The following is a 24932-nucleotide window of genomic DNA, read 5'->3' as shown; positions in this document are numbered from 1 at the left end:
GAAAATGAATAGGGTTGAGTGGAACCAAACCAGATCATGGAGGATAGGATCATGCATAGTCAAGAGCTGCTCATCGTGGGCCATTTCTGGCCTTGCACAGAACCAAAGCAGCTGCTGTCCGAAATAAGAGGGTAGGATAATTACTGGTATTAAGCAGCGCATGGTTTGAAGGATTGCTAGATTGTTAGATTGCTAGATTTTCTACATAGGCACAAGAAGGTCATCTACTTACCCGATTTTATGCGGGGGAGGGGGAGGAAATGTAGTGACTGTTTTGAATGCTAAACAAGGAATAAATACTTTGTCGCTGAAATTGCTACATGTGTTATATGTGCATAAAACAGAAGAGAGTAAATGGGATTGGATGCTGATTACATCATACTATTCAGAGCATTTTTAAAAATATTGTAATATAATTGGACCTTAATCCATGCAGAAGAGAAAAGGAAGAAGTCGTCTTGAAGTCACAGAGAAAGTACAGCGTTCCTATAAACAACCACTGACATGGTAAAGTCAGTAAAGACAATGCTAAATATATGTCTAAAATCTTTATTTTGCTCCACAAAAGATAGCTTGTGGGGAAGGAGGTGATTTGCATGTAATTTTGCAAGTTTCACATGGGGCTGTTTGAGATTCTCCTGGGAAGTTGGTAAGGCAACCGAGAGATGCTGGGTCAGCAGCGCACACCCATTTGTGCATGGTTGGAAGGAGGGATTTCATAGGAAATGGTAGTTGTTAGATTGTCTATCTGCAGTGCTGATAATGTACGTGCTGTACTGCCTGGAAAAGACAACAATTCACTGCGAATAATTTCTCAGTGTTAGTAAATGCCAGACGCTACATTTGTTCCTCGTCTTTTTAAGGGTTTTTTTCAGAGGCAAGCAGAGGAAGTGTGTTATAGTAGTTGAACTCCCGTCTCATAACATTCTTTAGGTATCCTAGACATATTTTTTCAGACATTTTCTCACACACCACCCCTGAACCATTGTTTTAAAAGGCTCATGCTGTCACCTGGACGGGTGGAAGAGAACATTTTTGACCAGTGACTGTTCTGTTGACCTGCATTTAAAACAACAAGTAAGGACCACAAAATATGTTCTAATAAAATGTACCATCTTTTCAGAAAGACTTAGCACAAAGGATAGTTTGGATGCTTGGCTCCACTAGTGCAGTAAAATTGTGTCTGACATCTGTTTAATACAACTACATGGAGCTTAAAAGTGAAGGGCAAGCCTGAGTTTATTAATCTTGTCAGTTGTTATTACCTTTTTATCTGGATCCTGTTAACTTAGGATTTGTATGTAACTCATGGAAAAGATCCACTTTTGTTTTCTTTGTTCAGATATGAGAAGTCCGTTGGCATGAGTCTTCAAAGGCATTAAGTCAGTAGCATCATGGAAATTTGGCTATGTTTTGAGCACTTGAGTAGCTATAAAAATTAGACTAGGTTATTTTAACAGTCTATTGTTCCACAATCTATCTCATCTTTCTTTCTATGTTTTTTTTTTCTTTTTTCTTTTTATAACTTTCAAGTCATTTAAAGCTACTTTGCTTTTATTCCAGAGTTCAGTAAAAGCTGTTACTTGGTCTGTGGGAATTTGTAATTTCAACATTATATACCCACTAGATATGTCAACGGTACATAGAAACACAATCCAAACAGCTGAGACCTTTGCGTATGGAAGAGTATCACTCTGTAATGGACAAATTCTTTTAGCTTTATTTTTTTAGAACAAAATGAAAGAACTAAATATGCTTATGCAATAGAGAACAAAATGGTGGAAGATGTTGATTTGACTCTATTTCTTTTATTGCTCTGATTCAGTTGTACTTGATTGTGTATATCTTGTTGGATGATCTCTTTGTTGTGAACCCTTGATAAGTGTTCTACTGTCATCTAATCTTTACATTTTCTTCCTTGATGCTCCTGACAGTAATTGACAGTTGTACTCACATGTCATAGAATCACAGAATTGCCTAGGTTGGAAGGGACCTTTCAGATCATCGAGTCCAGCCGTCAACCTAACACTGACAAAAACTATCACTAAACCAAAGCTATGATCACACCCATCCACGCTCCCAGAAAGTTCTTCACTGCAGAATCTCGCTACGTTCATGCTGAGTACCTTTACAATCTTCCCTTTGTGAGTCCTCCACTGTCATCTTGCTGGTATTTTGGGTACCAAATTCATGCCTTCATCTCTTACTGCCAAAAATATTCTTAGCCTGTGGAATGTGTAAAATCATTTTATTACCACTTGCAATAATCACTGTTATTATGTGGTTCCTCGCTGTTATGCAATATTATGTAAGAAGCAGCTTGGTAATGATTTACTGAACTACTTTTCATGTCTTTTTAAATGAAACTCTCCTATTTTGTGCCAATAACCCATACAATTCATTATTACCAGTACTATCCTACATAATATGCTACCTTTAGTTTCAGTTTGTTTTCAAGGCTGTCTTAAGACAATGGCCTAAAGACTTTCTGGTGTTTGATTTGTCAAGGTTTTTATAGTGAAAAAGAGTTATTTTTTTTCACAGCCCACACAGGGGCTCCATAAGCATGGTGCTATTCCCTGCGCTCCACCTCCAGCTCAGCAGCATCGAGTGTCTCCTCAGTGGGAGCTTTTCTCCGGGCAACGCTCAGGGCTGGCAAGTTAAGCCAATAGTCCCTCACCCACACTGTTAGTAACTTGGACAGAAGCCTGTAAGATAGAAAATGAAATGAAAAAACCATGCATTTGATATCCTTAAATATTTTGGGATTGTGATTGGCTGTTAACATCATATCCAGGCCCGTGGTACTCCATCCAAGACCATGCCGCCTACATGTGGAATGCTTTTCAGACACACTCAAAGAGCCACAGTTTGCCTCCAAAAGATTATTGTCTAAAGTCTAGTTGCTTGTCTTTGACTTAATACTATAAAATGCATTTTTTAGCAATGGGAAGATATTTTAAACCGTACACTTGATTTCAATAATTCTTCTTTGGGGTTGCGGTCTCTTAGTTTTCACTGCTATCAGTAATATATCACTACTTATATCACTTTATTTACTGTGTGATATAAGTGAACACTGATTTAAGTGTCGTCAGATCATATCATCTTTCATAATATCACATTTTCAATCGTCTAAATGTCTTTCAGGGCCAAAAGAATTGAACTATTATCATGTTCCTTGGGTTAGATTTTTAAGGAAGACTGTAGAAGGTATAAAATTTGAGGAACTCCTGAAAAATCTCACTAAAGTACATATTTGTACCTCTTGCAGCTTAACACCCTTGGAGGTGTTCTCTTAGGGTCCTAGCATTTTTGCAGCCCTCACAACAGAAAGCTTGTTCTTGGTTTCAGACTTGATTCTGCACTGTTTCCACGCAGGAAACTTTGACTTCAAGGTATATCTTGCATCGTTGGCCCTTGTACAAAAACACTTATTATTTCAAACACTAGAGGTTTCTCAGAGGAGGCTGGAAGCTGTATTAAAAAAGTAGCTTTCCTTCATGAAAAAAAAGCTGATTAGTGGTGTGCTGTATTTATTGCTGCCTGCAATGTCTTTCAAAGCACTGTGGCAGGGATGCAAACGGATAGAGGGAGACATATGGAAGTGCTGGCTGAAACACTGTCCTCAGCATCTTCCTGAGACGTTTACTTATTGAGCATCAAGGTGTGTGCTGTATAATCTTTTAGTTCTTTTGGATTCATTTCTATGTATAGACTTGCAAAGACCAACAGTAGTGAGAAATGGCTCCTCTGTATTTTGGTATTCCACTGATGTCACGTAACCTAATTGATACTCAATATCAACCCTGAGCTTTCCTTCTCATGATGCACAACATTTCCCAAGTTCCATTTCCTTGAAATTTTCATGCTTTTTCATAGCATTTGTTAAAAACATTCTGGTTTGTTTTTTTTTAAATTAAGTTTCCTTAGGTCTACAAAGAATTTCTTTGTAGGTGTGATGGAGAAAATAAACCCGATATTCTTCTGTAACAGATTCTTTGAGGAATTTATTTCGGATATTGTATTGCGAGTTGTATTCTTAAGCCTGAAAAATCTCTGATTAAGCCAGCAGGACCTTTTGCGGACACTCGTGAGCTAGTTTCTATGCAGTCAGCCTGGGTAATGATAGTAGTGTAATTGTGACGGGCTAGAGCGCAAGTATGAACTACTCGGCCTGTCTGGCAAGCTGGGTGAATAATGGGACAGCAATAACGGGACATTTAGCCTGAGCTGACCTCTGTGCTGCTTTGGCTGTGCTTTGTCAGAACTCGAGCTAGCTTGTTTAAAGCTGGCCCTGGCAGGCTGACGTATGCTACGGTCCACTGGGTCTCCACACCTTCAAGTGCAGTAAAGGCCCATCTTCTCCGGCTTTCTGCAGTGAACACAACGGGTTTCTCAAGTAGTGGATTTGGTAGAAAAAAAGGGGCTGATTTCCTCTCAGGAAATCTTAACCCCACTAACATCAACAGCAAAACTCTTATTCATTCCAACAGGGATGGGATGTCACCCTACAAACATGAAACTCGTGTTTCTGCGTCTCTTAGCAGGCGTAATGCATCTAGGAAAACGTCACGTGAACCCTCTCAGTATCTCAATGGCAGCCAGGAAGGGATCTACTTGTGTTAAGCCTCTTTCCTTACTAAATCAATGTGACTGAAAAAAAAAACCAAAACAAAACTTTTCTGCGGCCTTGTGCTTGATAGGGAAATGAACTCAGAAGGATGAATTTGCATAAGCCTAAAAGGTTGGCCATTTCCTGTGACACTTTTAAGATGATAGAGACAAAAGAAAAATAGCGTGTTTCTGTCTGACAAACTGAAATCATAGTGATTAGGGTGTTTTCACAGTTAAATGTTCAAGACGTTGGTATGAATTACGCTGTGTGTCTCCGTTTCGACAGCTCGGTATGAGCTATGCTGTGTGTCTCCGTTACTGAAAACAGGGCAATTCCTTCAGTCAAAAGTGAACACATCCAGTTGTTGATTAGTTACAATACCAGAATTGATGGCTTGTTTATCCAAATGTTAAAAATTCTCTGGTTTTCAGTTTTCCTTTTGCGGTAGCTGTTGCCTCTGCTATATAAATGTGGTTACCAAAATGTGGTAACTATATAAATGAGGGAGAGAGCCTTTGGTGATACTGATGCAAAATATGCAAACAACTTCAGCTAAACATAGCTTTACCATGGTTTTGTTATATAAATGTCAACTTGAAATTAAATGTTATGGAAACATTTCTTTTATCTTTATGGACTCTCCCAGCTGCACGGTTACAGTTTTCTCAAGTACAGTTTACATTTATGATGTTGTTTAAATCTATCACATACATTCAACATGCACAGAATTTTTTAAAAGCAAGCTGTTTGCGTTTCCGCAGTAATTACCTACAGTCCAGCTTCGGTCTTCTCGTATGCAAGAGAAGTTTGTGCTGACTCCAGGGAGACCACGAGTCGCTGAAGCTGGTAGCAGCGGTTTGATTTTTCCAGAGACTAATGAGATGAAGACTTCTTATACATGTGTGTTTCAGGACTCACACTGTATTGTTATTTTACAAATTGTGTGCAATTTTCACAGTATATAAGCCAATTAGGCTTCCCCCCTCTTGGATATTTTGCAATGCCATTGCAAAAACTGCATTTTAACTCTTATTTTTCTCCATGCATCTGATTTGAGACTTACCTAGTAACTGGAATAATAAGAAAAATGGCAATTTTAAAATAGAGTTATATCATCCCAACTAGCTCCTATCAGGCAGGTTGCAAATATATTTTAAAATGGTAGTGTCCCTTTACGTAATAAAAGTATGTTATTGTCCCTGTGGTGTAAAGTGTGTGAGTATTAGGTACTACACATACAGTTAAAGCATTGGACTAGCTCAGCCTCATAGTGTAAACTGTCTCCAGTCAACAAATCTCGTCAGGAAGCTACAGAAGCAAGGCAGACGGAGATTATTCCAGACACATCACCCCACTGTGAGTCATGAAAAATAGACACCGGCGTTCATTAAATGCTGCCAGCCTGCTTGGCCTGACATGGGCTGAGTTCAGCGGTCATCGGATTAGAATTTGGAAAGTAGAGCTCACTTCTGTCTGTATCTTCCCTACCTCGGGAGAAAAGGTTTATTCTGTACCCACATATAATAAGGATTTATAAAGTGAAGATGAGCGGATGAACAGGAATGGTAATTAACTGCCTCTCAGAATGCCACACAGAGGTGGCATTGGGGCAATTATTAAATAGGATTAGGCAACCAAATTAAAAGATACGTCTTCATAGAACTCAAACTTTGTAAATCGTTCACGGTTTGTGTATGCATGCTGAAAATACACATGGACTCCAGAACCGTGATTAGGCAACCTGATAGAATCAGAGTCTGTCCAGGTCCACAGCCTGAGGTTTGGGAAGCCCCTGAGCCCCAGCCTGCTGGTAAGGAACCAGTTTGCCACCTCCATAGGGGAACTCACTGCTCCAAGGGCTGGACAGGCTTTGGTCTGGTCCTCTGTGATCATCTAGACAGTGAATGGCAAAGCAAAATTTGCTCCATGACAAAGCAGATTTGCATGGGCTTTCATTACCAAGTTTACATTTTTCTAAAAAAATTCTGCAAAATTAAAAAAGGACATTAGATACTTTAAGAAGCGTTGAGGTGCTTCATTTAGCTGTTGGCTGATGCACATTCAACTAGTTGAAGGCTTTCTGAGGCAACAGGTTGTAACAAGAGAGCAAAACTGAAAATACGGGAACAAATCAAAATTGTCATTTTACCTTCAGTCTTTATAAGGGTTTTCTGTCTAAAGACATTCTCATTTTATTTTTTCCTGCTATTGAAAAATTGAATTTTTCAGAAGGAGCTTTAATAATACTGTCATGTCCTCAGCAAGATGATTAGAAGTGAAACTCAGGCGTAAGTGCTTCAGTTGACAGCAACTGAGTGGGAGGGTTAGGAGTTTTTTCTTTTTGTCCATCAAGCAAAATCGACCAAATACTTTGATTTCATCTCTCCCCTTTCCTCTGAAACAAAGAGCTGTGACAGCAACTTGGGACAGGCCACTAGATGCATGCAAGGTAGACATCTAAAATGGTACTGAGAAAGTTTTCTTAGATGCTTGAATTTTATTTCTTGTTATTTACTGGACATCAAATGGGTCAACCTGGAGTCAGGAAAAAGTCTTCCAGCAAATCAAATTATCAGGGACTGAGAAGGTATCATGGTCTTTCTTCACAGACAAGCTTGTGGGCTGCCCACTGCAATCATGTCATTCTTCCTGTATGGTGCTTGTAGCTGCAAGGCCCCGTAGACAGGCTGTGCTCTTCCCAGCTCCCGAAGGCATGGAAGAGAGACTTGGAAAGGTTGGAGATCTGGGCAAAGACGAACCTTATGAAATTCAATAAGGGCAAGTGTAGGGTGCTGCACCTGGGGAGTAATAAGCCCATGCACCAGTACAGGTTGGGGGCTGACCTGCTGGAGAGTAGCTCAGCTGAAAGAGACCTGGGAGTCCTGGTGGACAACAGGATGACCATGAGCCAGCAATGTGCCCTTGTGGCCAAAAAGGGCAATGGCATCCTGGGGTGCATCAAGAAGAGTGTGGCCAGCAGCTCGAGGGAGGTCATCCTCCCCCTCTACTCTGCACTGGTGAGGCCACACCTGCAGTACTGGGTCCAGTTCTGGGCTCCCCGGTTCAAGAAGGACAGGGAACTGCTGGAGAGGGTGCAGCAGAGAGCCACCAAGATGATTAGGGGACTGGAACACCTCTCTCATGAAGAAAGACTGAGGGACTTGGGTCTTTTCAGTCTGTAAAAAAGACGGCTGAGGGGGGTTCTTCTCAACACTTATAAATACTTAAAGGGTGGGTGTCAGGAGGATGGGGCCAGGCTCTTTTCAGTGGTGCCCAGTGACAGGACAAGAGGCAATGGGCACAAACTTGAGCATAGGAAGTTCCACCTAAACATGAGGAGGAACTTCTTTACTTTGAGGGTGGCAGAGCCCTGGAACAGGCTGCCCAGAGAGGTGGTGGAGTCTCCGTCTCTGGAGACATTCAAAACCCCCCTGGACACGTTCCTGTGCAACCTGCTCTAGGTGACCCTGCTCTGGCAGGGGGATGGGACTAGATGATCTCCAGAGGTCCCTTCCAACCCTATGATTCTATGATTCTATGAATCTATGAAAAATAACAAGCAAAAATAAAAGGATAGAGGACGCCAAGAATATCAATGTGGATAATGAAGATACTGCAGAGAACTGTGAGACTCTTTTAGGTTGAGAGGCCTTGATATCTGGCCTTGGTGCTTCAATGTTAGGTTTACAGATCTTCAACCAAAAGCCACAAACTAAGTGAGCTTACTGGGGTAAGGAGGCAACAGCTATGTGATTAGCACCAGGAGGACAGGGATGCAGACCATCCCGTCATCCCAGCCCATCAAGCCCGCTCGTTCTTAATCTAGTAGATTGAGTGATACAGGCTGGTGATCTAAAAAAAAGCCAAAGAAATGTTGTGATTATACTTTGAGGAGTAAAGTGATGTGATGCTCAGTGTTTCTTACATAAGAATTGCAGCTTGATATTAAGAAAAAAATGGTAACCATGGGGGCAGATGGTGTTGTACCAGGCTGCCCAGAGAGGCTGCGGAGCCTCCTTCCCTGCAGATACTCGCCACTCGACTGGATGCGCCCCTGAGCAAGCTGATGTAATTGAACTTGCTTTCAGCAGGGGGTTGGACAAAATAACCGCTGGAGGTCCCTTCCAGCCAACATGAGGCTGTGAAGTTTATGGATTCCCTTTGTAAAAGAAGCCAATGTAACTTTAGTTTTGTTAAAGATTAATATGATGATTTCAACAGACAGGTCCTTGGTTATTTATTTGCCTGTGATTGTCTGAGCTCAGTGGTGCTCTGGGCATACTGCAAAACTATTTCATACAGTTTTATAGGAAGGTTTGACTAAACGATCTTGTTAGGTTGAAAAGCTTTTCTGTTGCTTTGGCATATTGGTTGATTGGGTTACTTTTTCATCTGTGTGCTCTCATGTGGATGGATGGATACTGTTACATGATTTTTCAGTTAAATCAAGATGCCTGGTCCCGCTCAGCATATAGTCTTTAAATCTACATAAATGTTCATAACAGGCCACAAAATATATGAAAAGAAAAAGGTTCAGCTAGCAGAACTTGTTTTTTACGGATAAATATATACAACATTTTTAGCTCACCCCGAATCCGCTCTTTTGCTTGTCAAGTTTCCTGAGCAATTAGGAGACAGGCAGACATGCATCTCTGCTGGAAGAAGAAAAACACCGCTCTCACTGCAAGGAGGTGCAGTCAGCTGGCGTATCTCAGCTAAGCATAATTCCTGGCTGTGTGAGTGCTCTGTTTGGGTCCCATACATAGCTTAAGTCACTGCTGGCCTAGGAAGGACCGATTCTCAGCTCTCACAAGCTTCTCATGTATGCTTGAGTTAACATTTTAAAGACAGTTAAGCATTTTAGACTCTCAGAGACTCAGAATTTGCAAAAGCCCTTCAGTGCCTAGCCCGTACTGATTTTTAATGTGGATCTTTATGAATTGTAGGAGGCCAAAATATCATGTATCTCTCCTCCACATTGTTAATACAGGGAAACAACACTCCTGTCTCTCATGATGGAGTTGTCTGGACTGAGTGCACTGAATGCTGTAAGATGCTGTCATGGGAGCCACGGAGGTACAACAGAGAGATGTTCCCTTGGCACTCAACACAGCCAGGAATCATTCTAGGCTGAGATAGATACACCAACTAACTGCACCTCCTTGTAGTAAGAGAGATGGTTTTCTCCTTCCAGCAGAAGGTAAATGTCTGCCTGTTTCCTAGTTGTGGGAAATTACAATCCTGTTCACTAGGACATTCCATGCAATTACTGGAGGCTAGTACTTGGTGCATTGAAGCTCCAGAAAAATGACTTCAACTGTGTGGTTAACAAAGGGATCTCCAGGACTTCTTCTCTAACCTTGTAGCATGCAGTCAGTGTTTGGAAGTACGCACTCACAATCATCTCTGAGTAAGCTGTGCACATAGCTCATAGAATCATAGAATGGTTTGGGTGGGAAAGGACCTTTAATGACCATCTAGTCCAACCGCCCTCCTGTGGGCAGGGACATCTTCCACTAGATCAGGTTGCTCAAAGCCCCATCCAACTGGACCTTGAGCACTTGAGTAAGTGCTTACAGGATCAGCATCTGTGAAAGGAAACTGATCTGCTAAAGTAAAATTCGCATAAAGTTATCTCTGTGCCTGTACTATGTCTTAAAAATGCAAACTTGTTTCACACTAATTTCTGAGCAGAACGGTTTTGGCAAAGAGCGCAAGCCACTGTAAGATAAAATGTTGGAAAGTAAAAGCACCTTCATGTGTTGTTTCAAACAGACAAGCAGCAGCTTTAATGTGTTTAAGAAGCTCAAAAGGGCAAGTTTTTGCCCATATGGAAAATAAGCGATGGCTTTGTGTATTTAACATTCTGCATAAGCATAATCGTTGTTCCAGAACCTTTGCATTTAATAAAATAACTCATTATCGAAACAGAAATATTATTGTTGCCCACGGGCACGCAGAAGCCAGGCCTGTGTGGAGCAGCTGACTTCCTCACAAACATCCCGGGAGAGGCAGGTCCTGCCATAGGCACACGAGATGCTGCCCTTCCACGCCGCTGCCTGCAGCCACTGCTGGTGTGCTTAGCAGCGGCACGGTGTCGGCACTTCAGAACATCTTGTTTGATGCACGGAAGAAAACAAGTAGCCTTCTTTCCAATTGCAGTGATTATGAGATAAAAGACTCTGAAAAATAGAGGAAAATGAGTTACATCATTGGGCTTTGACTGGGGACACTCAGACAGAATAAAGCCCCATTTTGAAAAGTGAGTGTTACGTCTTGGTTGAGGCCGCTGCCAGAGCTGTTCTCTTCTCAAAGCAGTGTGTGATATAACACAACAAGCTGTTTGCTGTACCCACCTCAGCAAGGCCTAGCGCTTGACAAAGCGCATGTCTGCTCTTTGCTTTTAAACATTAAAAAACTTAGAGCATACAAAGAAATAGGTGAACACCGCACTCCCCCCTCAGATTTGAGACCATGCTGCTTTCCATAACGTATGGAGGAGCATAAAACCACATGGAGAGAGGAGATAAGTGTTGCTATAAATACATTAAACCCAGGAAATTCTCATCATCGTTTGAACCCTTCAAGATGAGATTCTTCTTTTGCAATCTGACATGCTTCTGCCATCAAGTCCTGCTCTGTTAGTACTGCTGCCTAACAACAAGAAAGGGCACTTCAGATTCCAGAAAGCACAGAACTTATTTAGATTAAGGGAGACAAGACTAATGGTATGGTATAAAACTGAACACCCTCCAGCTGAAGTGCAGTGATTGATTTTTAGAAGTAAGTTTAATACTAACAATGCATTATGTTGGAAAAATATTCTGTGTTCCATTTATGTCCTTGTTTACTACCGGGAGAAAACTGTAAGAAATTAACAGGATTTTCTTAGATCTGGTGATATTTATGAGTAAGCTCCTAATTCCCAACACAAGGCATACTTCCACTGAAGTCAACCGTAAGGTTTGACTGAAGACCAAATTCCAGCTATTAGTTAATAAGAGTAAATTAAATTAGAAAAAGAAGACCTAGATCTTTGTACATTGAAGACATTTTCAAAACTGTTTATTCTTGATGTCATTATGACATTATTCTGCTAAGTTTAATCAGCCCTGGCATTTGTGGCTGCTTAGATTTCTGTGGTAGCTGTGAGGGGTGTTGGGGCTATAAGGTAGCCTGGACTTCCAAATACTGTTGTTATGCTTACTATTTTTTGAAATTCTGTCGTGAATGTATGGGTTTGTTCAGGACAGACTTACTCTTTCATCCTCATTCTCTTAAATGGAGTGTTTAAAAATATTATTCTGTATTTCAGTATACTAAAAAGTGATAAATTGTCCCTATCTTAATCAACCTGCTGAATGAAGACATCATAAAGTGAGCAGATTAACTGGCATTTGAGTTTTTAATCATTTTGTGCCATTACACTCAGGAACTCATGTTTCCTTTTTAAACACTTTATCACAAAAAAAAAAAAAAAAAAAGTGATTTATTGTCTTATCCAGTATTCTGGTAACATGTGAGACTTAATAGTATTTAGGGACAGCAAATAAACCAGAATCTCCATGCAAAGCCAAGTATCCCATAGATTCTTCATCTATATCATGAAAAGTGAATGCTGCTGCCATAATAATTGTGTTATTTTGCAGTATGGAAAGCAATTTTTGGAGGATTTGTGGGTACTACTTTGTTCACATGTCTGGAATAATAAAAAATTATAGACGTAGCCAAGGATTACTAGGAGTCCTTCTTGAGAGATTCCTGAGGGGAGCTCCTTTTCCCCACATACTGCAGCAGAATGTTTGCATGACTATATTTGAGTGGTCCTTTACCCTGAAGAACTCCTTTAACTCTCTGTGTTACTGGCCACACACCGCTGAAAAACAAATTTAAAACCAAATCAAAGTCTAATATACAATATACTACTGGAGAAAAATATGATAAATAAGGAGATTGATTTATGTTCCAGAGCTCTTCAATAGGATGGAATATTTTAGGTGAAAATGCACAGATGATCCTTGGGTGCTGCCCAAAGTATCAACCTACCGTAGTCATGTTGGGATAATTATCTTAATCCCAAATCTTGCAAGTATTTTAATCCCAATTTCTTATTAAAATATGCCAGGCAGGCACCTGAATTTGAATGATTACATTTTCAACAGACTTTGCCTTTGTCCTTACCTTCAAATGAGACATAAACCAATACTGAAATATCCTCATTGATCATAAATTACAGCTCATATTTTAAATATGCTCGTTTGATAGTGCTTGGGTACGGACTTAAGTATAAAAATGTTTTTTCAACACAATAATTTGACATCCAAAAGTACCTGCCCATCATAAAAGATGTACTAGCAAGTCGAGAGAAAATTTTCATCCAGAGAAAAATTTCATTGAGATACATGCTAACTTCCAGAATATACCCAGGAGTTGTCTAGGAAGGTGTTATTTTACCCAGGCCAAAAGGATGCTAGTGGCAGTCCTCACCATTTAATGGTGTAGACCGTCAGGAGCCATCAGGAGTAACAGTGCCGTTCGCTGGCACAGTGTGATTTACTTGGGGTCTTGCTGAGTCACACTGAGTTGGATTAACTAATCTAAGAGGCTAAATTAGACAGGCTTTTTTTTCCAACCCAGTATGGTTTCTACTTAGTTTTAGCCGCCAAAGCCATGGCACTGTTGGCCACTGATGGACAATTAGATCATGAAGGTGAGTGATGTCTGGCCCCGTTACGATCAATCATGCCTCAACTTCAGCGGAGCCAGAGCTGCACTCTCAGCACTGTGCAAAGAGGAGACTGTTACTGGTGGCATAAAAACTACCCAGCAGTCCTCCAATTCTTCTGTTCTTTTGATTTTGCTCTTTTCAGAAAACAAACATGTGGTAGTGGCAGTGTTTCTGTCCTAAAATCTGAAGACCTGAAAAGCTTGAAGTGGATTATGCTGGCGATCACCAGAACACATTTCTTTCTTAAACATCTACATGTTTAAGAAATTAAGAATTATTTTTCTGATTTGCAAGAGATATGAGTACAGTGTGTTAGCAAACATTTTTACAGAAAGAGGTTATTTGAGTATTTCCCTTTGCCCTAGATTGTAGACAAGGTTAGAATAAATACACTGCAATGGAAACATGGTTTTACAAAACAGATTGTGCAGTGGTTTTCATTTCTCCAGCTTCATCCTGTAATTCTTTTAATTTTCTCCATTGCATTATAATATGTTTGTATATGTTCTAAAAAACTTATCCAAATGCTGCAACCAATGCTCAGTGATAAATACAACATAGTTTCTATTCATATTTAAAAATCATTTTCTTGGGAAATATCTGTGGTGAAGCAAAGGTTGCTAGGTGAGCTACCAGGCTTGTCATTAGGGGTTAGGGCTATTTGATACAAAAGAAAAAAAAATACCAACAGAGTTGTCTAAATGCAGATGTTGTTTACTAAATGAAGCATTCACATTTTAAAATTTTGTTCGACAAAAAGACCTACTCTTTGGCTGTGATAAAAGGATGTTTTGTCATTTTCAACAGATTTGAGGCACCTGTAAGTGCAAACAGGGATCCTGGGATGCAAATCAGTATCACGCTTCCCAATCTTTAAAATAATTAAAATCTGGAAGAACACATGCTTTATTCTTACTTTTGTGTCAAAAATGTCTCCTGTTGAAGCCAATGAAAAACTTTTAGAAAATATCTAGGTCACAAGTATCTCTAAGCATTAAACCCATCAGAATAAGCATTTCTTATTTTGTTTTGTTTTCTTTTAAGCTGTTGTGCTTGCTCAAGGAAGAATGATGCCTGATTTATAGATCCCTGGAGAAATTTACCTTGATGTTTTATTTTTTGTCTAGGATAGAATGGATTATCAAATGTGCATTTAATGACACTTTGATTGGTGTCCTATAGGTATCTATTTCATGGAATCATAAATCATAGAATGGTTTGGCATAGAAGAGACCTTAAAGATCCTCTTGTTCCAACCCCCTGCCATGGGCAGGGACACCTCCCACTAGACCAGGCTGCTCAAAGCCCCATCCAGCCTGGCCTTGAACACTTCCAGGGATGGGGCATCCACAGCTTCCCTGGGCAACTTGTTCCAGTGTCTCATCATCCTCACAGTAAAGAATTTCTTCCTAATATCTAATCTAAATCAAGCCTCTTTCAGTTTAAAACTGTTGCCTCTTGTCCTGTCTCTACACTCCCTGATAAAGGGTCCTTCCCCATCTTTCCTGTAGGCCCCCTTTTGGTACTGGAAGGATTCGATTAGGTCTCACCGGAGCCTTCTCTTCTCCAGGCTGAACAACCCCAACTCTCTCAGCCTGTTTTGATAGGAGGTGCTCCAGCCCTCTGATCATCTTTGTGGACCTCCTCTGGACTTGATCCAACAGGTCCATGTCTTTCTTATGTTGGGGGCCCCAGAGCTGAACACAGTACTCCAGGTGGGGAGTAGATGGGGAGAATCACCTCCCTCAACCTGCTGCCCATGCTTCTTTTGATGCAGTCCAGGATACAGTTGGCTTTCTGGGCTGCAAGCACACATTGCTGGGTCATGTTGAGCTTCTCATCAACTAACATGCCCAAGTCCTTCTTCTAAGGCTGCTCTCAATCCATTCTCCACCTGGCCTGTATTTGTGCTTGGTATTGCCGTGACCCAGGTGCAGGACCTTGCACTTGGCCTGGTTGAACTTCATGAGGTTCACACAGGCCCACCTCTCAAGCCTGTCCAGGTCCCTGGGGATGGCATCCCTTCCCTTCAACATGTTGACTGCACCACACGGTTCAGTGTTGTTGGCAAACTCGCTGAGGGTGCACTCAGTCCCACTGTCTGTGTCGCTAACAAAGATGTTAAACAGTGCCAGTCCCACTACCGACCCCTGAGGAACACCACTCATCACTGGTTTCCATGTGGACATCAAGCCATCAACCACAACTCTTTGAGTGCAGCTATCCAGCCAGTTCCTTATCCACTGAGTGGTCCATCCGTCAAACCCATGTCTCTCCAATTTAGAGGCAAGGATGTTGTGTGGGACAGTGTCAAATGCATTGCACAAGACCACGTTGTTGATGTAAGTTACTCTTCAGTTGTCCACCAATGCCGTAAGCCCATCTTAGAAATTTGTCAGACATAATTTGCCTTTTGTGAAGCCGTGTTGGCTGTCACCAGTCACCTCCTTATTTTCCATATGCCTTAGCAGAGTTTCCAGGAGGATCTGCTCCATGATCTTGCTGGGCACAGAGGTCAGACTGATCAGACTGTAGTTCCCTAGGTCTTCCTTTATCCTTTTTTAAATCTGGGGGTCATGTTTACCCTTTTCCAGTCAGTGGGAACTTCACTGAACTGCCACAACTCAAATGTGATGGATAGTGGCTTAGCAACTTCATCTACCAGTTCCCTCAGGACCTAGGGATGCATCTCATCACATCCCATGGATTTGTGCACCTCCAGGTTCCTTAGATGGTCTTGAACTTGATCTTCTCCTACAGTGGGCAGTTCTTCATTCTCCTTGTCCCTGCGTTTGCCTTCTGTGACTTGGGTGGTGTGGCTAGAGCACTTGCTGATGAAGTCACTGAGTAAGTACCTCAGCCTTCTCCATATCCTGGGTAACCAGGATGTTTATGTAGGAGGGCCCACATTTTCCTTAGTCTTCCTTTTATCACTGTAGAAGCTTTTCTTATTACCCTTGACAGCCCTGGCCAGTTTTAATTCTATCTGGACTTTAGCTTTCCTAACCTGATCCCTGGCTGCTCGGACAATCCCTCTGTATTTCATTTGCTTGGTTTTGATTGCATCTCCTGTTATAGCCTTTTCCTTGCTTTGTCAATACAAGCCAAATACAATCACTTAGCAGACACTGATAAAAATATGACTCCTTAAAAGTATGACAGAAAAGGTCAATTTAGGTTGACAACACTTTTTTTGACACCGCAAATTTAATCTCTTTCATACTTGATGAACTCTTCTAACTTCAGAATGAATAAACATCCTGTAGTGGAATTAAAAAATAAAATATTGTTTTAATAAAATTTATTCATCAGAGCTTGACAAAACTCACCTTTCTAACCCAGTTGCTGTGAAAGCAAGTTCAGTTCTTAAAAAATTTCAGACATGAAATGCAGTCAAATATGTATATTTCTGAAAAATGTAGCAATTAATCCAAAGAAAGGATGTGTAAAAAGATGGTACTGCTGCAAATTTATTTTTTTTATCGCAAAAAATTTTAAAGTTTCCCATCCGATTTATTTTCATGCTTTAAGACAATGAGGTCTTTATAGTCCACCTCTCCACAGACAGGACTGTTGTGTTGTTTCAGGGTAAGAGGCAGCGCGGTATCAAGCTCTTAACGTATTACACTCTTCCACTTGAAGAAAAGGTTGAAGTGCAAGACATTTTAAAGAAAGCCTACAGGAGAAATTTATGAGCTTTTTCTATGGGAGGGCGCTTATTCTCCATGCAGCTTTTGTCAAACATTTTTAACAAATTGTAATAACCTTTGTCATATCTCATTTTCTTGCATAAACAAGTCACATTGAAACTATAAATGATGGAAAATTTAATCCACATGGCTTGCACTATCAAAACTGTTAAACTGTATTCTTTTCCACCATGTCAGCAGTGCATTATCTGTTTTATAGAAATGTTGAAAAGATTTACTTTTTAAGGGAGATACCACAGGACCTGCGTAAATGTCCTCCTCACACCTGCACTAGCCAATGTTTTCACTTTCAGTTCTTCCTAAAGCTAGGAAAAATGCGCCGGCATTTGTCTTACCGTATCCTATCGGAGAGGATATTTCCTCCCACCTCCAGGAACTCTCTGGTCAGAGACACCAAGAAGCGAGCATGCTGAGCCTGATGGGAGCTGTCAGGTTTTTGCAGCCTTCCTGTCTTGAGCATGCACGTCTGCTGCAGGATGCAACATGGTATAGCAGCTCTCAGTCCAACAGTATGCGTAGTTTCTCCTCTGTGGGACCTTAGTGCCTTGCAAATTGTGTGTATATGTGGCAGCAACTCCTAGCCCAGGAGATACTGTTCTTCTCTGTTCCCATCAGCTCCATGGCGCACTGAAGCCATGAAGTCTCCCTTTCTCGCACGCCAGGAGGGGTGAGAGTGCTGACAGCATCTAGCTGAGGCAGGGACCTCGTGTAACCACCGTCAGTGGTCACCAACGTCAGTGGTAAATAAGCTACAGAAAACATTCCAGAACCCGCTTATTAAGTCTTTGTCTCTGTGCTTTTTGTGAGAACAGTTCATCAAAACTAATAGTTCCAATGAAAGTATAGCAGTGCCATGAATGACTGTCTCTTTCCTTCCTTTCTTTATAGGGTTTTTTTACTGGGTATTGTATCCACTTATCTAAACCTGTAATAGATCTATTGGTGCTATACATCCAGTAAAATCTTCAGCACATTTATTTATCTAACGCCTCACACAGATTTTATGTATTCAGGAATTAAAAAAAAAAATAAAATAAGGGTGGTACTTGGGTACTCAACTCATCGAGATCCTGATCACTGTTAAGAAAACATGGGCACTGCTCCTGGCTGTGGGAAGGAATTACTTATGGAGGGACTCTAACAGATTCTTTGTAGACTCAGACCTTGTGAATGCAAACACCTTTCTATTTGCAAGCAACTGCATTAGTTCTGACTTTGTACCAGTGGGAAAAAAAAAAGAGCTACTTTTTGGTCATGGTTAAGGTTAACAAAAGCTTTCAAACTTTCTTCTACCTTCCATACAAAATCCAGGATAATGGCACTGCCAATGGTTTGCAAACAGTTTTGGTCATAATCCTGAATGTCCTTGCATTTACAGGGATTAAATCAGACCTCAAATAATACTGGAACATTAACTCCGGTGGTCTAATCGCTTAATTATGTCACTTTAACAGTGATACGTTTTTATTATTTACAGAAGAGGTCATAAAACTGTTTGCAGATGTTTAACTTCTGATTATTTTAATTCTAGCAGTAAATAATGTAGCAAAGTAGCTTTTAAAGACCTTCCCTGAGTGTATTTTTTATGCTTATGATATTCCCTGAGTAATGTTTTAACAATTGCTTTAAACTGAACATCCTCTTCCATATGTACGGCACTTAAATCACAAACTATAGTAAAATCCTGTTGAAAATTAAATAAATGGAGAATTGGTAGTTCCTAATTAACCAGTAAGAAAAGTTTATAAGAGGCGGATTGAATAAATATCAAAGCTTCTGAGTTATATTATCTTCCATAAATTGGCTTTTCTCCAATTAGCGTATGCTTTTAGAAGCAGGGGAATAAGATGAAAGGATCTGCATCAAAACTGATTACTGCTGAAACAAAATGGAAGTTGCTGCTTTTGATAAAATACAAGGCTATGGCAGTGCTTGAATAATTTTATGGGAAGTTACTGCCTAAGGCATATGTTTTACTGTCTGATACTGAATGCACGAGGAAAGACCATCTGGTTTTTTTCAGCCTGAACAAATATATGGTCCAGGTTGAACCACTGGAGGCCAAATATAATTGCTCTGTGTTTTTCTTTGTAGCACTCTCTACCTACAGCAGCATCCTCTAATATAGCACGTATCATAGCACGCAGTTCAAACGCTGGCATTCGAAAATACTTTTTCCTCTATTGAGGGTTATAAAATGACTACCCAGGGCTTAATACAATCCTCTACACTTCATCTGTCACTGGAGGAATAGTTCATGATAGGGAAGAACAACTTCTGATACACTTTGACCGCCATGGCGTTTGAACCTTAGGGATTTATTTTTGCCGGGCAGATCATTGTTTAACGTCCAGCCAAGTGAAAGGCGTTGCTGTATCCCCCATGCCTTCAATTCTTGCTGGGGAAAAAGAGAGGTGCTTTCATCACATGGCTTGAGTAAACAGATTAAGTTAAAAAAGGTAAAAAGTGAATCCCGTCTATTGGTTTACTTTGAAGGAAAACACGTCAGTGGTAAATAAACTACAGAAAACATTCCAGAACACTTAGTCGTTTTACTTTTGTTGCTAGTGTTGTGTTTTACAGCATCTAAAGGTATGCTTTTAGTTTTGCAAAGCTAATAGGACTGGGATTCTCCCCTCCCCCAAAGTGCTTACAGTCTAATTTTAGACATAATATGCTGAATGCCCATAAAAAAGTGTTCAGTGTTGGAGGGAGGAATAAGGGATAGAGGGGCAAGATCTGAATGTGTGGGTGGATAAATGCAAATGTTTTTCTTTTGTTTTTTAATAATAATAATTAATAACAATGCTCCACTCCTTGTAGAGTTATTGGAAAAACTGAGAACAAAAGGTTATAGAGGTTTGGAAAAATGTCTTTCCAAGACTATTCTTAGGTATGGCTGTGAGGATTGTTTCTGCTTTTCAAGGATAATCTGCAGAACTATGTCTACCAGGTGCTAATCTAAACTGCACCTGGCTTTACTGAATATTTGCCTTTATTTTGATTAATACACTGCTTAAGTGTACCAGTCCCCTCTCATGACTCACTTTTCCCATCTATCATGAATTAACGCTGCCCACAGTGATCTTCTAAATCACAGCCCTGAATAACTGTGGCAAAGCAAGTGGTGGGTGAGTGGAGGCTGATTTTGTGACTGCAGGACTGGGCTGGGACTTAAAAGGTTCAGGCTCATTCCACATATAAAGGTTTTCTGTGTAGCCTTAGGCAAGTCCCTTACCTTTTCTGTGCCGTGGTCTCCAGCTGTGATATGGGAACAACGCGCTTTCTTTTTTTCCTGCTGCGTCTGTTTTCTGTAATTGTGCTATAAGAGATCTCTTCCAAGTAAAAACTCGTACTGTGTGTTTGGACAAGACCCAGTACAACTGGGCCTCCAATTTAGTTGGTATTACTGGAATAGAACTAAACGAGAGCAATTTTTTAATACCTAAACAGAAAGGAAGCAGGAAAATATCATTTTAACTGATTCAGGACTAAAGAAATTCAGCAAAAGGAAATGATCCTTTTACAGTAAATTCTTAGTCACTTCTTAATTTTATTTTGCCTTCCATGCAAGCCTTAACGAGCAGAAATCACTTTTATGCCTATACCAGTAGGATGTAATTATAGGGGGGTTGTATCCGAAGACTGTAGCAGCTGAAATGTTCTAGGAGATTCTCCTTTTTAAAAAAAGCAGGGGGAAGGGGAGCAAAATTGCTCACAGAGTGGATTTTTGTCACTTGAATGATTTTTTTGTGAAACCTTTAAACATATATATGCTGATCTTTAACTTTCTTCAGTCTGGAAGATAGACTTGCCAATGGTATGTGCCAGAGACACCCTTTACCCTCCTGGATACTGTTTTATTTACAGTTCTCAGTAGAGCTTATATCCAAGCTCCTACCAGATTTAGAACCTCACCCCAGCAGTTAAGTGATACACTACAAAATGCGTTTTCAATGTCTTATTGCATTGCACATCAGATTTTCTAATAGAAATTCTGAAGAAATGGACTTACATTTTTGTCTAATGTACTGGATATTTCACAGCACTACTTTATTACAGCACTATGGAAAGTCTATATATTATAAGGGAAAGAGCAGTTTTAGCTCCTGAAGAACAAGTGGGGGTAGATGCAATAATATATTGAAGTTTGTGTCCAGTAGTTAGAATCATAGAAGAATGTAGGTTGGCAAAGGCCACTTCAGATCATCTAGTCCAACCTCCTGCTCAAAATGGAGCTCACTTCAAAGTCAGGCCACGGCCTTTTCCAGGCAAGTTCTGAAAATCTCCAGGGACAGAGATTACACAGTGTCACTGGGCAACTTGTTCCGGTGCTGAACCACCTTCGCTGTGACTTTTTTTGTCCTTATAGCTAATCATAATTTTCTTCCCTGCGAATTGTGTCCTCTCTGGCTTCTCTATAACCAGAATTAGATAGCTGAGGACAGCAGTCAGAAGTCTCAGCCTCCCTTTGTCCAGGGTGGACAAACCCAGCTCTGCTCAGCCCTTCCTATATGTCATGAGCTGCAGACCCTGACCGCCTTGCTGGCCCTCCACTGGGCTCGCTTCAGTCTGTCCGTCTGTCTCTCATGCTGGGAAGTCCCAAAATGGGCACAGCACTCCAGATGTGGTCTTTCAGATGCCAAAGTATGGGAACGAATCACTTCCCTCAATCTGCTGGATATGTTCTTGCTAGTAGAGCTCAACGTGTGGTTGGGTTTCATTGCCACAAGAACACGCTGCTGAGGGATGTTCAACTTGGCCATCAGAAACACCCCCACACACCCCCTCCAGTACTTTTCTTAAAAGCTGCTTTCTGTGTCTTCAGAATTATTGTGTTGGTTAATGGAAACACCATATTGAAGAGCATACATACCCTCTACATAGATCATTAATTTCTGTGCTTTTTTCCTTTGTCCCTGGAAGAGGTCTGAGTCCCTTTTGTACCAGGAAGGAGCCATTTGTACTCTCTTGCAGATATATATCTGCATTATTTACAATACCTATTCATGTTGGGTTAGAGCATCTGCTAACAAGAGTCCCAGCAATTCAGATAAAAGCCAAAGGCCTGCCTTTTGTTGGTTGACTCATTGCCCAGCATGACTGGCAAGTGTTTTAAGAAGGAAATTAGGAAAGCATTGGTAGAATCAATTATTACTACTTGCAAAATGCAGTGCTAGAATTTAAAACATAGAACATGCACTGCCTTGCACTCACTCATTCAGTGTGCAGCCTGGCTGCTGATTAGTCAGTTTGTGGTATTGTGGGTGAAATGGACTTCTTTTCTGATCCTGTTCATAGATGTTTTCACCAGCACGGTGGTATTATTATCGGTGAAGCGATACAGAGGAAAGGATATTCCTTATCATCCATAGTATAGGCCTCAGAGCAATACCAGCCCTGCAGGCTCATGTCTGCAAACCCCACATGTACTGAACGCTGTAAGGATCAGACGTGGGATGTGCAAGAATTTCTACAGTGATACCAGGTGTTTGCATCTTCCTCACAAAGAGATTTAGCAGCATGTCAGGGCTTTGCTTTACCTGCATGCATTCATCAGTGCCATGAACATGTGAGCTCATGCAAGCTCAAAATCACAGTCGTGTTTTCCCGACTGCAATTGCACGACTTGTATAAGACTCTCTTACTTCACTCCTTTGTTTTGACTTCTTCAATGGATTGTATGGTATTAAGTGTGTTCCCAGAATGGAGCATGTTCCTTAAGGGCAGTGCTGCCATAACTCAGCTACCTCTCAGCTTCTGGTAGTTTGTACATGAAGCCTGTTGCTCAGAAGGAAGTTGTTTCAGGTGGACAGTTAGGTGCAGTATGTATCTTAGCTCTTCGATAAGCTTATACAACAGATCTTTGTGGTCACTTGTGGGAGAAATGATTTTTCAGACTGGGGAGAGGACTCTCCCATTGGTGATCTTTTTATAAAGTTGCTAAGAGTATCTGGACTGCATAAAGGTACAGGATTGTGATATCAAAAGTAGTGCCTGTGTATACTGCGTCATGTCTCCGAGAACACGTTGTTTCTTGTGTTTGTTTCCTTTAATTCTACCAGTGCTGCACTGAAACATACAGATTTAGTAATAGGCTATTCTAATGTCTTTAACAAACTAAGTTAATTAGTGGGTGAATTCCCTTCTATTAGTGAAGACTGTTCATTGATCGTCTTCTATTAATATTGGTGAAGTAGGATCAATATAGATACTGGGTCAGGGTTCTGAAAAATATTAACAATTATTAATATTCTTTCTTTTTCAGTTTTCTCCTTGTGTTTGGTTGCTTGATTTTGTCCGTGTTTTCTACTATTCCTGAACACACAAAACTTGCCTCTGGTTGTCTCTTCATTCTGGTAAGTGAAAACTCTCAATACAAGGCAGTTTTACAGATACTTTTATACACGCTCAAATCCTCTCCCTCACCATGGAGAAAATAGTGTAATTCCTGAATTCTTTAAGAAAACAGACTTTTCATCAGAATGATGAAAATGTAGTAAAGCAGAGGATTCCATCATCTTTTTCTTTAACAACCAGTCAGATTGTATGAAAGTGTTAATAAAATACTGTATTGCATCTGCATCCCCTTCTTCGCTTGAGAATTGCTGTGGTTTGTAACGGATAGTTTTTCTCCTGCAGTTTGGCAGTGACTGAGCATGAAAGACCTTTGATACTGCTGCTGCCATTTATAAAGTCAGTATGTAGTAAGAGACACTTAGACTTAAAATAGGAAATAATTTTGGTATCTTAGATACCAATTTGTGCTAGCTATCGGTGGATACTGACATTTTAGTGGCAGTTGCTGCAGTAGGATGTGGTAGTTTCGTTATTTCTTCATAATACATGCTTTTGTATTATGTTTGACTCTCCTTTTTCCCTTTTGAGGTAGATCTAAATGGCTCTAAACCCTAAAAGTGCTTAACATTTTTCGTGCATTGTACGGACGCCACTTTATTCATCTGCTTCTTGATGGGCCATTTAGTTCTGCAAGTGATGGCCTGAGGATAGGTGGTAGTGATCATTAAAATGTCACTATATATCCAGAGTTACCATGGTTATTTCAGTTACATGTATACAGCAGACTGTGGCTCGTTAGGTAGTGCCTGGGGTGAAGCAGCTGTTGACAAATGCCAACATTTTAATTGTCATCACTGTATATATCCAAAAGCCCTGGTCTTCAGAACAGCTCCCTAATTAATTATGGCGTGAGCAGGCTGATAATCATAATTGTCGTGTATGCTATGTCTCTACAGCACAATGTGCCACTGCATCCAGATACCTGAACTAAATGTCCAGAGCTGGTTAGGTGCAGATGTGTGGTGTTCTGCTCCAACTGATGGTTTCTTAGCAGGGCTAATTAGGGAGAGATGTGCTAAATGTGGCATTTTGCTTCCTAGCCATCTCCACGCTTTTTTTTTTTTTTCTGGAGAAAAGATCAGGTGGTGTTGAACCAGCTAAAAGTGATCGGATTTCATCCTACACTCATGCCTGGTCCCATTATTTCCATATCTGAACAACACTTTGCAAATGGAAGCTTGTTTGGATGGTCTGCAACTAGCTATATTATTGCGATTACTACACTAATTGCTAAGATTGTCTGGTACAGAAAACAGGAAAATCTGATTAGTCTGAAAACACCCCATTTCTAACAGCAGGTGCTTTTGTGACAATTAATCTCTTCCCCTGTATATTTATGCAAATTAGTTGTAGAGATGCCATTTTTTCTGACATAAAACATGCATTTCCTGTGAGCCACATATTTGTTGATTGTGTTGGTACACTTACCACTACTGATCCCTCAGCTGGCTGATAAACCCATTCCCTGTGCTTTGCCATGGCTCTCCCAGGAGCCTGAATGTGGAGGAGCTCTGCG

At 40.6% G+C, this 24932-nt stretch overlaps 1 protein-coding gene across 3 annotated transcripts in view; it reads left to right on the top strand.

The window, feature by feature from the left end:
- Positions 1 to 24932, top strand: part of KCNQ5 (potassium voltage-gated channel subfamily Q member 5) — a 303061-nt gene that overhangs the window by 187446 nt on the left and 90683 nt on the right. For all 3 annotated transcript variants that reach the window (XM_074581371.1, XM_074581370.1, XM_074581369.1), the window contains exon 2: positions 23325 to 23415. In XM_074581371.1, the coding sequence (XP_074437472.1) occupies positions 23325 to 23415 (91 nt within the window). The remainder of the gene's footprint in view (positions 1 to 23324; positions 23416 to 24932) is intronic.

The sequence above is a fragment of the Larus michahellis genome, chromosome 3 (genome assembly GCF_964199755.1).
Source record: "Larus michahellis chromosome 3, bLarMic1.1, whole genome shotgun sequence".
Classification (NCBI taxonomy): Eukaryota; Metazoa; Chordata; class Aves; order Charadriiformes; family Laridae; genus Larus; species Larus michahellis.
Note: the sequence above shows the minus strand (reverse complement) of the source record. Positions and strands in the feature narration are given on the sequence as shown.